This window comes from Panthera leo, chromosome A1 (assembly GCF_018350215.1).
Source record: "Panthera leo isolate Ple1 chromosome A1, P.leo_Ple1_pat1.1, whole genome shotgun sequence".
NCBI lineage: Eukaryota > Metazoa > Chordata > Mammalia > Carnivora > Felidae > Panthera > Panthera leo.
Genome location: NC_056679.1, coordinates 83230821 through 83249616, shown reverse-complemented (window position 1 = coordinate 83249616; position 18796 = coordinate 83230821). Strand labels below are relative to the sequence as shown.

Sequence of the window (18796 nt, the reverse complement as noted above, 5' to 3'; positions counted from 1 at the left end):
AATAAACATAAAAAGAAATAAAATAATGAAAATAAAAAAAAAACGAATGAAATCACAACTATATTCAGTTAATCTGAGAAATGCAAAGTTGGTTTAACATGAGCAAATAATGTAATTCCCCACGTTAACAAATACTTTATTTTATTTTTTTTATTTTTACTTTTTTAATTTAATTTTTGTTTTTTAGAATTTACATCCAAATCAGTTAGCATAGAGTGAAACAATGATTTCAGGAGTAGATTCCTTAGCGCCCTTGCCTATTTAGCCCATCCCCCCTCCCACTACCCCTCCAGCAACCCTCAGTTTGTTCTCCATATTTGTGAGTCTCTTCTGTTTTGTCCCCCTCCCTGTTTTTATATTATGTTCGTTTCCCTTCCCTTATGTTCATCTGTTTTGTCTCTTACTGTCCTCATACGAGTGAAGTCATATGATTTTTGTCTTTCTCTGACTGACTAATTTCACTTAGCATAATACCCTCCAGTTCCATCCATGTAGTTGCAAATGGCAAGATTTCATTCTTTTTGATTGCCGAGTAATATTCAATTGTATCTAGATACCACATCTTCTTTATCCATTCATCCATCGATAGACATTTGGGCTGCTTTGCATACTTCAGCTGTTGTTGATAGTGCTGCTATAGACACGGGGTGCATGTGTCCCTTCGAAACAGCACACCTGTATCTCGTGGATAAATGCCTAGTGTAATTGCTAGGTCATAGGGTAGTTCTGTTTTTAGTTTTTTGAGGAAACTCCATACAGTTTTCTAGAGCGCCTGCACCAGCTGGCATTGCCACCAACAATGCAAAAGAGATCCTCCTTCACATCCTCGCCAACATCTGTTGTTGCCTGAGTTGTTCATGTGAGCCATTCTGACAGGCATAAGGGGGTAGCTCAGTGTGGTTTTGATTTTTATTTTCCTGATGATGAGTGATGTGGAGCATTTTTTCATGTGTCAGTTGGCCATCTGGATGTCTTCTTTGGAGAAGTGTCTATTCATGTCTTTTGCCCATTTCTTCACTGGATTATTTGTTGTTTGGGTGGTTGAGTTTGAGAAGTTCTTTGTAGATTTTGGATACTAACCCTTTATCTGATATGTCATTTGCAAATACCTTCTCCCATTCTGTCAGTTGCCTTTTCGGTTTGCTGATTGTTTCCTTCGCTGTACAGAAGCCTTTTTGTCTGATGAGGTCCCACTAGTTCATTTTTGCTTTTGTTTCCCTTGCCTCCAGAGACGTGTTGAATAAGAAGTTGCTTCGGCCAAGATCAAAGAGGTTTTTGCCTGCTTTCTCCTTGAGGATTTTGATGGCTTCCTGTCTTGCATTGAGGTCTTCCATCCATTTTGAGTTTATTTTTGTGTAAGAAAGGTGTAAGAAAGTGGTCCAGGTCCATTCTTCTGTATGTCGCTGTCCAGTTTCCCAGCACCACTTGCTCAGGAGACTGTCTTTATGCCATTGGATATTCTTTCCTGCTCTGTGAAAGATTAGTTGGCCATACGTTTGTGGGTCCATGTCTGGGTTCTCTATTCTGTTCCATTGATCTGAGTGTCTGTTCTAGTGCCAGTACCATATTGTCTTGATGATTACAGCTTTGTAGTATAGGTTGAAGTCTCGGATTATGATGCCTCTTGCTTTGGTTTTCTTTTTCAAGATTGCTTTGGCTCTTTGGGGCCTTTTCTGGGTCCATACACATTTTAGGATTATATGTTCTAGCTCTGTGAAGAATGCTGGTGTTACTTTGATAGGGAGTGCATTGAATATGTAGATTGCTTTGGGTAGTATCGACATTTTAACAATATTTGTTCTTCCTATCCAGGAGCATGGAATCTTTTTGCCATTTTTTTGGTGTCTTCAATTTCTTTCATAAGCTTTCTGTGGTTTTCAGTATATACATTTTTCACCTCTTTGGTTAGATTTATTCCTAGGTATTTTGTGGCTTTTTGTACAACTGCAAATGGGATCGATTTCTTGACTTCTCTTTCTGTTGCTTCATGTTGGTGTATAAGAATGAGATTTCTGTGCATTGATTTGATATCCTGCAAATTTACTGAATTCATGAATCCATTCTAGCAGTTTTGTGTGGCATCTTTGGGGTTTTCCATATAGAGCATCGTGTCATCTGCAAAGAGGGAAAGTTTGACCTCCTCCTGGCTGATTTGGATGCCTTTTATTTCTTTGTGTTGTCAGATTGCAGAGGCTAAGACTCCCAATACTATGTTGAGTAACAGTAGTGAGAGTGGAAATCCCTGTCTTGTTCCTGACCTTAGGGGGGAAACTCCCATTTTTCCCCACTGAGGATGATATTAGCATTATGATCTCGAGGTATGCTCCTTCTCTCCCTCCTTTCTTGAGGGTTGTTATCAAGAAAGGATGCTGTATTTTGTCAAATGCTTTCTCTGCATCTATTGAGAGGACCATATGGTTCTTGGCCTCTCTTTTATTGATGTGATGAATCACGTTAATTGTTTTGCAGATATGGAACCTGCCCCGCATCCCAGGTATAAATCCCGCTTGGTCGTGGTGAGTAATACTTTTCATGTATTGTTGGATCCGGTTGGCTAATATCTTGTTGAGAATTTTTGCATCCATGTTCCTCAGGGAAAGTTGTCTATAGTTCTCCTTTGTAGTGGGGTCTCTGACTGGTTTTGGAATCAAGGTAATGCTGGCTTCATAGAAAGAGTTTGCAAGTTTTCCTTCCATTTCTATGTTTTGGAACAGTTTCAAGAGAATAGGTGCCAACTCTTCCTTAAATGTTTGGTAGAATTCCCCCCTGGAAAGCCATCTGGCCCTGGACTCTTGTTTTTTGGCAGATTTTTGATTACTAATTCGATGTCCTTACTGGTTATGGGTCTGTTCAAATTTTCTATTTCTTCCTGTTTCAGTGTTGGTAGTGTATATGTTTCTAGGAATTTGTCCATTTCTTCCAGATTACCCATTTCATTGGCATATAATTGCTCATACTGTTCTCATTATTGTTTTTATTTCTGCTGTGTTGGTTGTGATCTCTCCTCTTTCATTCTTGATTTTATTTATTTTGGTCCTTTCTTTTTTTCTTTTTTTCACCAGACTGGCTAGTGGTTTATCAATTTTGTTAATTCTTTCAAGACACCAGATTCTGGCTTGATTGATCTGTTCTACTGGTATTTTTCTGTTTTGTTTGTTTGTTTGTTTGTTTGTTTCGATAGCATTAATTTCTGCTGTAATCTTTATTATTTCCTGTCTTCTGCTGGTTTGGGGTTATATTTGCTGTTCTTTTTCCAGCTCCTTAAGGCGTAAGGTTAGGTTGTGTATCTGAGATCTTTCTTCCTTCTTTAGGAAGGCCTGGATTGCTATATATTTTCCTCTTATAACCGACTTTGTTGTGTCCCAGTGGTTTTGGGTTGTGGTGTTATCCCTTTCATTGACATCCATATATTTTTCCATTTCCTCTTTAACTGCTTGGTTGGCCCATTCATTCTTTAGTAGGATGTTCTTCAGTCTCCAAGTATGTGTTACCTTTCCCAATATTTTCTTGTGGTTGATTTCGCGTTTCATAGTGTTGTGGTCTGAAAATATGCACGGTATGATCTCAATCTTTTTGTACTTACTTAGGGCTGATTTATGTCCCAGTATATGGTCTATTCTGGAGAACGTTCCATGTGCACTGGAGAAGAAAGTATATTCTGCTGGTTTAGGATGAAATGTTCTGAATATATCTGTTAAGTCCATCTGGTCCAGTGTGTCATTCAAAGCCATCGTTCCCTTGTTGATTTTTTTTTTTGATTAGATGATCTGTCCACTGCTGTGAGTGGGGTGTTGAAGTCTCCTACTATTATGGTATTACTATCGACGACTTTCTTTATGTTTGTGATTAATGGATTTACATATTTGGGTGCTGTCACATTTGGCGCATAAATGTTTACAATTGTTAGGTCTTCTTGGTGGATAGACACCTTGATTATGACATAATGCCCTTCTGCATCTCTTGATACAGTCTTTATTTTAAAGACTAGATTGTCTGATATAAGTATGGCTATTCTACCTTTCTTTTGTTGACCATTAGCATGATAGATGGTTCTCCATCCCCTTATTTTCAATCTGAAGGTGTCTTTAGGTCTAAACTGGGTCTCCTGTAAACAGCATATAGATGGACCTTGTTTACTTATCCATTCTGTTACCCTATGCCTTTTGATTGGAGCGTTGAGGCCACTGACATTTAGAGTGAGTACTGAAAGATATGAATTTATTGCCATTATGACGCTTGTACACTTGGAGTTTCTGGTGGTGTTCTCTGCTCCTTTCTAATCTTTGTTGCTTTTAGTATATATATATATGTATATGTATATGTATATATGTATGTATGTATATATAATTTTTTTTCATCTTTTATTCCCTCAGAAAGTCCCCCTTAAAATTTCTTGCAGGGCTGGTTTAGTGGTCACAAATTCCTTTAATTTTTGTTTGTCTGGGAAACTTTTTCTCTCACCTATTTTGAGTGACAGCCTTGCTGGATAAAGAATTCTTGGCTGCATTTATTTTTTTATTTTATTTGTTTAATGTTTATTTATTTTTGACAGAGAGACAGAGAGAGAGAGAGAGAGAGCATGAGCAGAGGAGGGGCAGAGAGAGAAGGAGACACAGAATCCGAAGCAGGCTCCAGGCTCTGACCTGTCAGCACAGAGCCCGACAGGGGGCTCGAACTCACAAACTGCGAGATCATGACCAGAGCCAAAATCGGACGCCTAACCAACTGAGCCACCCAGGCGCCCCTGCATATTTTTCTGATTCAGCACCCTGCTTATATCCCGCCACTGCTTTATGGCCTGCCAAGTTTCTGTGGATAGGTCTGCTGCAAACCTGATCTGTCTTCCCTTTTAGGTCAGAGAACTTTTTTTTTTTTTTTTCCCTTGCTGCTTTCATGATTCTCTCCTTGCCTGAGTATTTTGTGAATTTGACTATGATATGTCTTATTGATGGTCGGTTTTTGTTGAATCTAATGGGGGTCCTCTGTGCTTCCTGGATTTTGATGTCTGTGTCTTTCCCCAGGTTTCGTAAATGTTTTCCGCTATCATTTGCTCACATAACCTTAATACCCCTATTTCTTTCTCTTCAGCTTCTGGGACCCCTATGATTCTGATGTTGTTCCTTTTTAATGAGTCACTGGTTTCTCTAATGCTTACATCGTGCTCTTTTGCCTTAATCTCCCTCTTTTTTTTTCTGCTTCGTTATTCTCTATAAGTTTGTCCTGTATATCATGGATTCTCTGTTCTGCCTTGTCCATCCTTGCTGCCACTGCATCCATCCGGATTGCAGCTCAGTTATATTATTTTTAATTTCATTCTGGCTATTTTTTACTTCTTTTACCTCTGCAGAAAGGGATTGTAATCTATTTTCGACCCCAGCTAATATTCTTATTATCGTGATTCTAAATTCTGGTTCAGACATCTTGCTTGTATCTTTGTTGGTTAAATCCCTGGCTGTCGTTTCTTCATGCTCTTTCTTTTGGGGTAAATTCCTGCTGAATTCTGTGGCTCGGGTTGTTCCGATTGTTGTGTTAGTCCTCCAATCAGTGTTCTAGGTGTGTAGGATGGTTTCGTGTTGGCCTGGCTGTATTTCATGGATGGGAGACACATAAAACTTTCATGCTGTTCGGCCATCTTGGCCCCTCCCCCCATTCACAAATATTTTAAAAAACTTATCTCAGGGTACCTGGGTAGCTCGGTCGGTTAAACATCAAACTTAGGCTCAGGTCATGATCTCACAGTATGTGAGTTTAAGCCCCACGTGGGGTTCTCATTGGGCTCGCCACTGTCAGCGCAGAGCTTGCTTCAGATCCTGTCTCCCTCTCTCTCTGTCCCTCCCCTGCTGGCTTGCTTGGTCTCTCTCAAAAATAAACAGTTAAAAAAATTATCTCAATAGATGTGAAATAAACATCTTTTAACATTCAATATTCATTCATGACAGAACTTAGAAAACTAGTATTATAAGGGAACTTCCTTAATATACTTGTAGCAGAAAGACCCTAAGTGACCCCATAATATCTGCCCTTGAGTATTGTCACTTTTCTTTATAATTATTTTCTCTTAAGATCTGTGACTTGACTCTAGCTATTAGAATATGGCAAATGTAAAGGAATGTTGCAGACATAATTCAGTATATCAGAGTCAATCAAAAGAGGATCATGCTAGGCAAACCTGATCTAATCACGTGAACACCCTTCAAGGAGGACTGAGCTTTCTCTGAAGTGACATTCTCCTTGCTGGCCTCCTAAACTAAGCGGCCGTATTGAGGAAGTCTACGTGGCCAACAAGGAACAGCATTGCTCTAGGCTGAATATTTGTGTCCCCACTCACTCAAATTCATGTGTTAACTCTTAATATTCAACGTGATAGTATTTAGAAGTGGGGGATTTGGGAAATGATGAAGTCACGAAGGTGGAGGCCTCATGAATGGGATTAGTGCCCTTATAAAGGAGGGCTGTGAGAGCTCCCTTGGCCCTGCGCCAAGCAGGAAGACCAGCATCCATGAACCAGGAAGCAGGACGTCGCTGTACACTAAATCTGCCAGCGCCTTCATTTTGGACTTCCCAGCCTCCAGAAGGGTGAAAAATAAAACTTTTTTTTTTCATAAGCCTATGGTATTTTGTTAGAGCAGCCCAAAAAGACTAAGACAAGTGTCTGGGAACGCTTAAGACCTAAGCCTCCAACTAGCCAACAACTAGCAAAGAGCTGTGGAAATGAGTCCAGTCACACAGTCACAAGGAAATTCTCTTAAAAACAAACTCAATGCACTTGGAAGCAGATTCTTCCCCGTTGAAGCACCCAAATGGGGAAGCGCAGTCTAGCAGACACCTTGGCTACAGCCTTGTGAGAACCTGAACAAAGGACCCAGCTAAGCCATTGCTTAGCTTCTGACCCATAAAAATGTGAGATAAATGCGTGGGGCTTTAAGACACTGTGTTGATGGTGATCTGTTGTAAACGGCAAGAGCAAACTAAGAGACTAATAAAAGACATACACTTTTAAAAACCCCACTATCTACATAGTTACAGAAAACTACTTTTACATTTTGCAATTTCAAGAAGACATGAACACTCACTATCCTCACATTTACTCAACGTCATTCTTGTAGTAGGAAAGAAAAAAAATGAAAGCTCTAGGAATTGGAAACAAAAATGCCACTATTTATAGATTATATGTCACTGCATGTACCAAATCCAAAAGAATCTGCAGACAAAACACTCGAGTAAGAAACAATATATTGTGGGGAATAAGCTTAAACAATTAAAAGACTAGGTGTTTGGAAAAATCAGTATAAGAAATGTCTTTCCTTACAAACTGTTGGCCGATTCGATGCAATTCCAATGAGAACCGGCTTTGGAGAGCTTGCCAAGTTGATTATAAAAGACCTGTGGAGCCCTTCCTTCCTTTCTTCTTTCTCATCCCCAACATTTTAGTTCCCAGTCCTAGAAACAGAGGCATGGAGTTGTGGGGGTCCAGAGTGAGGTGTTGGAGCTTAGAATGGGGAAGGCATTACGTGTAGGACAGTCACCCTGCACAGTGTTGGAGCTCAAGTGAGAGCATCCCTGGAAAGTGAATGGTATAGAATAATGAAGTATCACAGACCGAACAGGGTAGGGAGGCATCTGCACAGGGGAAGAATAGCCCAGCGTGGGTTTTCAGAATCTGCAGGGGGGCAAGTCATCTGCAGAAGAGGTGGCCTGGCACAGGGTGTCTGAGAAAGGAGATATTTACATGTCTCAAAGTACTTCCCCATAAAATACTAAATAATTGGAAAGTGGAAAGTTAACATTCCAGGCGAGAAACCTGGCAGATACTACCTCCGGTGGCCAACATTAACATCACCAGTATGGGGACAAATCAAAATTGTAGGTCACATGATAGGATGCAAAGAGTAGGTTGTAGTGATACTCTTGATAAACATGTATGGTCTGAATTTTACCATAAGGAAACCTAAGAAAAATCCACATTGAAAGACATTCCACATTACTGGAATTTACTCGTCAAAAGGTTAAAAGTCATGAAAGTCAAGGAAAGACAAAGGAACTGTTTTAGAGTGAAAGAGACTAAGACATACAACTGAATTCAATACATGGCTCTGACCAGGACCTTCCTTGGTATAACGTATACTACAGATAAGTGACCAAACTTAAAAAGAATTATGAGGAATAAATCATAGAATTATACTGAATATTTGAACAAAATAGTTTTAATGGGTGCACTGACTACACACAGATTTTTTTTTTCAGTACTGGAAATGTATTTTCTTTCATAATTTTCTTCATGGTATTTTTTTCTGTAGCTTTATTTTAAGAATAGAGTATGATACATATACAAAAGATTATTGGTAGTAGTAGTGGTTAAGTCTTTGGGGGTCAAAAGTTGTTATGGCTTTTTGACTGTGGGGGGCGGGGTCAGAGCCCTTAACCCCATTGTTTAAGAGTCGAGTGTATTAGAGTTAATGTTCTGATTGTGAAGGTTGTATGGTAGTTATGTGGAATGAACTGACCTGTAGGATTTAAATGCTACAGGAATCAGGCATCCCATTAGCAATTTACTTGCAAATGGCTCTGGGGCGGGGGTGGGGGGGGATTTCTTTTTTTTTTTTTTTTTTTTTTGTCTAATTTTTCTTTTTTCTAACTTTGTTTCTAAAAAGCAAATAAAAAATAAATAAATAAATAAATAAATAAATAAATAAATAGAAAAGGCGAAAAGCCTTAGGCAAATCTTATTTCTCCGTGTGGAAAGAGCTACGAATCAGTGTTTACAATTAAAATTATAGATAGGTTCTATGGCACTATAAAAAATTGTAATATGTACAAACATTGGCAATAGCCATAGCAGGAATACATCAAAATAATGTCTAAATCTTTAGACCCACATATAGTCATAAAAATTGGAAAATACAAAAAGCCATCCATGAACACTACTGAAGTATTAATGACAACTTGGTTGTTTGGGTGCTGTTCAAACCGCTGGTAGTGGAGCAGTCTGATGTATGTAAAACCCTCTAGTGCTGGTTTCCACGTACAAAATGTGCTTAAAAGTTAATGAGATGCCAAGAAACATAGTTTAAAATATTATAAAGATTTTCATTACAAACATATGATACAAAAACATTTTCCTTTAATCAAGACTTTGCCATATAGTGTGTTCAATTGGGAAACAATGAAAATGTTTTGTAAGCATCCAGTAAATTTTTTCTATTTATTTTTCAAATCATATAATTTTTGTTCAAAATCTGTACATATTCTCGTGACGCTTTCCATACTGGATCTTGATTTAGAATTGAATCATCAGTAGATACTAAAGGAGTTCTAAAGGATCCTCATTCAAATTCGGTAGCAGCTGAAAAGGAAAAGAAAGAATTATCTTCTTTCTCCAAAATATTTTTCACTACAAGTGATTAAAAAAAAAAGATGAAAAGAAAAGAAAAGAAAAAGAAAGTTGGGGCCTTTATGAGTGTTAAGAAAAATGAAAAATACCTACGTACAACTGCAATATGAAACCCAAGATTAGTATTAAATATGTTTTGCTCAGGGTTGCACACTGAATTAATTGCTATTGTGGATAAATATCAGAGTTTCTGGTTTTTTCATTACAAGGTGAAATTACAAGATGAGGACACAGTCCACCCTGAACAATCATAAACTATAAACGGAAAAATCAAACAGGCATTTCCAAACAGAGCCAAGTATACAGATGTAAGTGACAGGTATAAAACACAGCACTACTGGAACATACGGAAGGGACATCCCAGTTTTGTGTCAATGTTGTCTGCTCTTTGGTGAAGGTGATATGTCAGCTGATACCTGAAGGACAAGGAAAAAGTATGCTAGGTAGAGGGAAGAAGCACATACAAAGAGCTAGAAGTGAGGAAGAACACTTGTGCAATTATGGGTAGTTTAGTTTGACAAGGTGCTAGAGCAAAGCAGCAGAGTAGGGCAAAGAGTGAGAGACAAGGCTGAATCATCTGGCAAGAGCAAACTGATTTGGGTGTTTTCATTCCATGCTAAGGAAGTTGAAGTTTTACCCAAGGGCAAAAGCAATGACAAAATCAATGAGTGAAGATTGAAACCCGTTACCTGTCGATGACAGCTATATGACCTCTAATTACTTAACCAAGCATTACTAAGATGACTTTGGCTTTTTGGGTCTTCTATCACTAGCAGAAACAACAATTTGATAAAGCACACCTTTTCTGAGACTTGTGCAGGTTGACAGTTCCATAGGGATGGCACCAGTGAAGGAAGATTGTCGCCAGAAATAATAACAGATATATAGACTTACGGAGATTGAAAAAACTTCTTTAACGTTTATTTATTTTTGAGAGAGAGACAAACCACAAGCGGGCAGGGGCACAGAGAGAGGGAGACACAGAATCTGAAGCAGGCTCCAGGCTCCGAGCTTTCAGCACAGAGCCCTCTGTGGGGCCTGAACCCACCTGAGCTGAAATCAGTCGCCCAACCGACTGAGCCACCTGGGTGCCCCTAGACTTGTGGGAGATTTTAAAAGAGCTATGACACATGAGGACTAAATGAGGAAGAAGTGTGTTCTTCATTATGCTCATGCTTTTACATTTTTTATTCTATATGTACAAAAAAATGTGAATGTAGTATCTATTATCCAAACAATGGAAAGGGATGCCATTTACTATTTATAGTTTATTTCAGATATCAATGATATCTAACTTCATACATTTTGGCAACATACCTTCTTCTAGTGCTCTGGTTATTCTTTTCTCCAACTCCCGCTGCGTCTGAAATAAGGCAAATATTATTTAGAATGTGTAGGGTAAACAAAAGACATGTTAGGAATTATATATAGCTTAGGACATGTGGTCTTGAAATAATACTTGCAGAGATTAAACCAAAGTTAGGGATTGCTTAAACAGAAAAACTATAACATGAATAAAATAAATTCCTACCTATTTTATTTTAGTTTTAGATAACGGAGAACAGATACATACATACACGCACACACACATGTATACATATATACATGTGTGTGTGTGTATACGTATATATAATATGTGTATGTTATATATATAATATATTATGTGTATTATATTAATATATATAATAATATGTGTACATTATATATATATAATGCTATTTAAGTGAGACTGATAAAAAGCATAATTAATATTGATCTATTGAATATGTATAATCTCTGAAACATGTTGGATCTTACTGGTACAAAAAAGTTTAAACAAGAATCATATTGTATAGTGAATTATTACTTGGAAATGATTAGAAAAACTGCCATTTATGAAAGTTTAATCAGTTTTTTACCTTAATGAATTGTTCCTTAAAATGGGCTTTCCATTTTTTCACTTGTAGAAAAACAAAATTTGAAGGAATGCTTTTTGCTGTTAATTTTTCAGGACTGACTCTTAAATACATATAAAATGAAGAAAGTGGGACTGTCTTACTGTCATGTGGAAATTCCACTGGCAAAAATTGAGTAAAAATGTTTTGCTATCTGTATTATGACTAAAACACTTATTTCCTTTCATAGGCACACAAAGATTTCAGAAAATCTCTTTGAAGAAAGGAAAAATAGAGGGTTACAACAGTTTCAAAACTTAGCTTCTGATTTATAACTTTCTCCATTAGAGATAAGGAAAACAATATACAATTTTCAATTGTAACTTTGTTTCCTTTCTCCAAATTAGGACCAAGTTTTGAAACACTTGACTTATTAAAGTTATGGTAATCCACTTATGAAATGTGTACGAATATTTCCAACTACAGGTGACCCATCAATAACACAGGGGTGGGGTACAGTCAAAAACCTGTATATAATTTTTCATCCCCCCAAAACTTAATTACTAATAGCCTACTGTTGACTGGAAGCCTTACCGGTAACATAAACAGTGGATTCATACATGTTTTGTACAGTAGAATAAGCTAGGGCAAAAAATGACATTGAGAAAAACGGAAGGAAGAGGAAATACACTTACAGTACTGTACAGTATCCAAAACTAATCCATGTGTAAGTAAAGTAGACCCGCACAGGTCAAAACCATGTTGGTCAAGGGTCAACTGTATATTACAACTGTTCCTGTCTAGAATGTTCTTATTTAGATCTTTCTTAGACAAGGTAGCCTCTCCCTGAATGCCCCAAACGGGCTCCAAAATAGTGTACAGGACATAATCAACACTGTGGTGATAAGGATTCCAATGTCTACAAATTTGGGTGTGAGGACAAATGTTTTGGCTGACATGTTTCCCAATATTTTCAGAGACTGTTTTCCCTAATACCTTTTTTTAATTGAAGTATAGTTGACATACAATGTTACACTAGTTTTTCAGTATACAAATTCAGATTGGACAATTGTATACACTATGCTATGCTTGCTACCGTACGTGTAGTTACCCTCTGTCACCATACAACATTAATACAATATTATTGATGATATTCCATATGCTGTATTCTTCATTCCTGTGACTTATTTACTTTATAACTGGAATTTGTACCTCTTACTCCCCTTCACCTATTTTGCCCATACCTCTCTACCCACCTCCCCTCTAGCAACCACCAATTTGTCCTCTGTAGTTATGATTCTGTTTGTTCACTTGTTTTGTTTTTTTATATTCCACATGTAAGTGAAATCACATGGTATTTATTTGTCTTTCTCTGATTTATTTCACCTAGCATAATGCCCTCTAGGTCTATCAATGTTGTCACAAATGGCAAGATCTCATTCTTTTTGATAGCTGAGCTATATTTCGTTGTATACATATTACACATTGTCTTTATCCATTCATCTCTCCATGGACACTTAGGTTGCTTCCCTATTTTGGTTATCGCAAACAATATTTCCATAAACATAGGGATGCATACAACTTTTCAGATTAGTGTTTTCATTTTCTTTGGGTAAATACGCAGTAGTGGAATTAATGAATATCTATTTTTAAGTTTTTGAGGAACCATAACACTTTTTTGACAATAGCATTATATTCAGGCCTTATAAAATGAATGGGACAACATGACTATACCAGACTTATAAAATTAATAACTCAATACCAGATGATGGGGGAAGGCTTTATTCAAACAATTTTATGTTACCATTAATAAATACGATATAAAATATAAACCACGTTTTTTATATGACATGACTTAAGGAGCTACCAAGGTAATGTTGCATCTTTTCCCCAAAAGCTCTTTTCCTAAATATTTACCTCTGTGACCTTTATGTTTATTTCTAGGTAAAAACTGTGTTTCGATGGTGAAAATAGCTTTCAAGTCCATGAATAAGAACACATGTGTACTTTTGTGTATACCTTTCCATTGATCAGAAATATAAGAGGGTGAGAAAATTATACACAGAAAAACTATATATCAGCAAATTTTAATTCAAAGAACATTTTTAAAGGATTTTTAATTAGAAGGATTTTCTCATTAACTGTTAGCATTCAAATATGGCCCATAGAAATCTAAGGTTCGGTTGGGGACACTGCAGGAGTGAGGGACAAGGAAGTCACAGCCGTAGTCTCCATCTCTCCTTTAGTTAGACAGCTCTAATTCTCTCTGTTTTACACAATACAGTTTAATGCAAAAAAATACATTCTATTCTTTGAAAAAAATTATTTCGAAGGTATAAAAGTCACTAATTTAGTCAAAGTCCCGAATTTTGCGTAATAGACAAAAAGGGCTCAGAGAGAGTGTACTTTGCCTGAGGTCATGAATCCAACTAGATGCAGACCAGGACTACACTTGTGGTCTTACCAAGCCTAGAGTTCTATGCCAGTTACTTCCTCATGGTCAGGAAAAATACGTGTATTTTAAGTATAACTCAGAGAAAATGAATACATAAAACTTTGTCATGTGGCTCAGTAATGCTTAGGTATGAGGCACACAATAGTAGCTCTCTAACTAAATTACAAATTTTAAAGTCATGAATGAAAATAAAGGAACAGAAATTATGTTAACTCCTTTTAGTAGCAGTCAATTTTTAAGCACAACTTTTTTATTTTTTTAAAAAACATTTTTTTTAACGTTTATTTATTTTTGAGACAGAGAGAGACAGAGCATGAACGGGGGAGGGTCAGAGAGAGGGAGACACAGAATCTGAACCAGGGTCCAGGCTCTGAGTTGTCAGCACCGAGCCCGATGTGGGGCTCAAACTCACGGACCGCGAGATCATGACCTGAGTCAAAGTCGGCCGCTTAACTGACTGAGCCACCCAGGCACCACAAGCACAACTTTCTTAAACCACAGGACAGAGAACTTTAAAGAGAAAATCTTTAGGTGAAGCAAGCAAGCTGAAACTGAGGAAATTCTTCCTGAAAGCATTACTTATTCCTTCCAAAGAAAATTTGTTTTATCAAAATCAATCAACAAATGAGTGAACCCATGGTGTGGTTATTTATAGCAAAATTTAAAACCCAACACAGATTTCTCTTTCCCTTCTAGCATGCTTCTGCCTAACCTTTCATCATTCGTTGGTATGTACAAAAGACACAATTCACTTTATTTATAATTTAAATCCAGTCGGAAATTATAGGTGAACCTTCACTTCTCACATGTGGACTTATCTCTGTCTCCCTCCCGACGGGAAGGGAGACTTACCTAACGGGTGAAATTGGGAGAAGGAGCTAAGCAGTGCTTATGCGTTTCTGAATCTCCTCTTTGAAAAGATGTGCCTGCCCACAGTAACATGAATTTGGGTCTGCTCTCAGCTCTGTGGTAAGCACCCGGCCCCCGGGGTGGGGGTCAAGCATTTGTTTCCTCAATTTACAACTGTGTGGGGAAGTGCCCAATTTGGGAGGAAGCCCAAAGTGGCTAACATAACCTAAATCATATCCTCCAACTTGTTAGTGTGTATTAGTAATAAAGCTACTAAGTTTCTCTCCATCTCCCTGTCTCCTGTGTTCTGAATTTAGAAAGAGAAGAGCAGGGTTACTTGCCGCCTACCCAGTGTCACCTGTCACAGTTCCACCGAGAAAAATGACTAGACAACACTGACAGAAACATTCTCTTCTTCCTTGACTTCATAACTAACGTACATTGTTCAAAAGCATCGCTCACTCGAAAGAGAGAAAAAGTTGAAAGGAACCATTTTAGGAACAAACGTAGAAAGTCAGACAAACTGAGGACACAGAGGAATACATTCCAAATGAAAGAACATGACAAAACCTAAGAAAAAAAAACTAAGTGAAACAGAGATAAGTAATGTACCTCATAAAGAGGTCAAGGTAACAGTCATAAAGATGCTTAGTGAACTTGGGAGAAGAATGAATGGATCCAGTGATAACATCAGAAAGAGATAGAAAATATAAAAAAGAACCAATCAGAGCTGAAGGATACAATAACAGAAATGACAAATACACTAGAGGGAATCAACAGCAGATAAGAAGATGCAGAAGAACAGATCAACAATTTGCAAGACAGGATAGTAGAAATCATCCAAGCCGAAAAACAAAAAGAAAAAAGAATTTTCAAAATGAGGCTAGGTTAAGGGACCTGTGGGACAACATGCAGTGTAATAATACTTGCATTCCAGGGGTTCCAGAAAAAGAAAAGACAAAGGGGCAAAGAACTCATTTGAAGAAATAAAAGTTTCATTTAAAAAATTCAAATATTTGCTTGATTTAGCTATTTATAAAATGCTCTATAATCACTCATCAAGATATTTTATAAAAATAGAAACAAAGGTGGTATAAGTCAAAAAAAAAGGAAAAAGAAAAAAAAAGTGCCATAAATAAGAAAGCAATTAAAGATGTATTCTCGTGTAAGAAAATAGCAACACTTTTAACTTAAAAGAGAAATTTACCTTTTTAGTGTTACAAGTTGATTTAATTCATAAAAAGGACTTATCATGGATTCTTTTTTTTTTTTTTTTTTTAGAGTAGCCTCCATGCTTAGCGTAGAGCCCAATGCAGGACTTGAACTCATGACCCTGAGATCAAAACCTGAGCTGAGATCAAGAGTTAGAGGCTGAACTGACTGAGCCACCCAGGCACCCCCCTGGATTCTTTTAAATAGTAAACATTCATATGTCGTTAAGTGTTTGGAGGATGATCATTCACTGACATACAGGGTTGGACAAACTGGATTATAGCAAAACTTTCAAATGTTAATGAACCACTGCCAACTGAAAATAAGTCCAAGCATCTAAGTGTACCTGTGGTTACCAGGCAATAACATTTACTTTCTAAAATCAAATTTAAATGAAAGCTTTTCAAGAAATTTAACATGGGTAAGTTTAGTTATATTTACTGAATACAGTTAATGCTAGTTGTCTCTTTTGGCACACCTGGGTGGCTCAGTTGTTTTTAGTGTCCAAATCTTGATTTTGACTTAGGTCATGATCTCATGGTTTTGAGACCGACCCCCACATTCGGCTCTGTGCTGAGCATGAAACCTGCTTGGGATTCTCTTTCTCCCTCTCCTTTTGCCCCTCCCCTGCATGCACTCATTCATTCTCTTGCTAAAATAAAATAAAAATAAGTATCTCTTAGAAATGAAAGATCAAGGGACTAATATATATATATATATAATATATAATATATATTATATATTAATATTATATAATTATATAATTAACATTATATATTAATATTATATTAAATATTATATATTATATTATAATATATTATACATATTATGTTTTATTATATTGAAATTATATTAATATTATATAAATATAATATTATATATTATACAATATATTATATATATATATATATATATATATAATTTACCTCAGTTCTTTCTTAGCACATATAATGCTGACTTTTACTTCGTATGTGTTAGTTACTTAAACAACTCAGAATTTCGCCAAATTAAAAGCAACAACTATATCAGATATCTGAAACCCAAACTAAAACAGATAATATAACTAACCTTCCACAAGGAAGTCTCCCTGTCGTCATATGACGGCCGTGGGTTTAAGGTAGGAATCACTAAGTTTCCTCTTGGAGTAAGGTTCCCATTGAGCACTAAATTATTTTCAAAATGTCCACAATAAGGTGGTTCCAGGCCTGGGCTCATAGTAAGGGTCCTGAGTAAAGTTTGGTGCTGCTGTGTCTCCACAAGAAGTTTTGTATTGCTCTCTGACAGTCTCTCATTAGTCCTGGGAAGAGTAAAAAACACGAATACATTTTCTTTTTCCCTAAATCATTCCTAAATAACATACATTTTTTTTAAGTTTCCATAATAGTAAATAGCATTTGCCATTGAATAGTGTTTTAATACTGAACATGTGACGGAGCACACCTACTATCTAAAATTATACTTTTAAAATTGTTCTAAAGAAATACTTATGTTTCCAGGGGGATTCCTTACTAACAATTCAAATTAGGGAAGGGAGAGAAGTGGCTATCAGTGATGTACATGGCTTAACAAATAATACTTGCTGTCTTCTGGAGTGGCTGTACTGACAGGATCCTTCAGGATGCCATTATATATACATACTTATATTTAGTAAACCTGTTTACAGATATAAAACTAAACCACCCCTCAAAGACATTTTCAAGCGTTTGCTTTCACCACTCTTGTACATTTCACTTATTATCTCAAAGAAACTGAGCATTTGACACTGAGGAATCATTGAGACCAACAATCTCTAGGGGAGATAGTAGATGACAGAGATGTGATCAGAAAGAACTAAAACAGCTACAGAGGCAATTAGCTTATAACAGTTACCAAGGCACTGGAGGCAGAGTCTGCCCTTTCTGTCTTCAGTCTTCCACATGCCTCCCTCCCACCATGGTGCTCTTTTTAGCCACTTTGGGAATTATACTACCCTTCAGCCCTGTGTGAGTCTTTCTGTATTTCACCTGGATGCCTTTATGTAAAGTAGAAAAAGCATAAAGGATGGTTTGCCTCAAGGCCCACTCTAGTAATCATACCAAAGATCACAATGAAGACAATAAATGTACCAAGCTGCCAGGATGAGTAGTAGTAGTACTTGACCTTTTAGGTTAAAGATGTAATCTTCCAAAAAGAAACTCATCGACATTTCTATCTCGGGTAATTCTGACAAGCAATTTTATAATAATATGCTTCTAAATGAGAAAGCTTTGAACAATGCACTTAAAGACTAGCAGATCCAATCAATGGAAAATATACAGGGCGGGGGGTGCGGGGGGTGGGGTGGGGGAAGAGGTCCTGTAAAACCGAAAAAAAGAGGAGGGATGCAAACTGTCCTGGACTAACATTGCAAAGGTAAGTTCACTTAGAAACCTCATTTTCCAAAATGACACAATCTAGTTGGCTTTCACTTCCTACTCATCTCATGATCTTGGCTCCACAGAAATTATGCTTTAGAGGCAAATTAATAAGCTAAATTTCTTGTCTATGATTCTGTTTTGACTTACCTGTTCAGCTTATTTCTCAAGGACTTTCTAAGTTTTAATTCTTCTAGGTAGAGTTGCCTGTAGGTTTCCAACTCTGTTTTAGTAGAATCTTCTTGAGACATCTTCATTGTAGAGAGCTGAGATTCCAGATCTTTAATTCTAAGTTCCATTTGACTTCTCGTTGAAGCATGAGCATTTTCTCTTAACTGGTCCAAGTTTTCTTGAGCTGCTGCTTGTGCCTAATGAAAAACAAAAATTAACAGGATAGTTTCAAAATAGGTATAATCTGAATAATTAATTATACCTGTTTCCTTTAGTTCTGAGTCAATGTTTCAGAGAGAAATTTTAAATGCAAAAAAGCTCAAGTGTAAAATATTTATCACCAATGTCAACTGAATTAAATATGATTTATAAAATTAAAGTTCAATCATTCCTGTATTAGTATTCACTCAATCTGATAATTCAAATAATAGAATCAATGAGAAAATTTTAA

The 18796-nt window shown here is 36.9% G+C and overlaps 1 protein-coding gene across 3 annotated transcripts in view; it reads right to left on the bottom strand.

Moving 5' to 3' along the window:
• Positions 1-9183: 9183 nt before the first annotated feature.
• LOC122215596 (ankyrin repeat domain-containing protein 26-like) overlaps positions 9184-18796 on the bottom strand; it is a 140040-nt gene continuing 130427 nt past the window's right edge. For all 3 annotated transcript variants that reach the window (XM_042931063.1, XM_042931074.1, XM_042931084.1), the window contains 4 exons: positions 18325-18542; positions 16850-17078; positions 10709-10754; positions 9184-9343 (listed from right to left, as the gene is read on the bottom strand). In XM_042931063.1, coding sequence (XP_042786997.1) covers positions 9324-9343; positions 10709-10754; positions 16850-17078; positions 18325-18542 — 513 coding nt within the window. In that variant the 3' untranslated portion in view covers positions 9184-9323. The remainder of the gene's footprint in view (positions 9344-10708; positions 10755-16849; positions 17079-18324; positions 18543-18796) is intronic.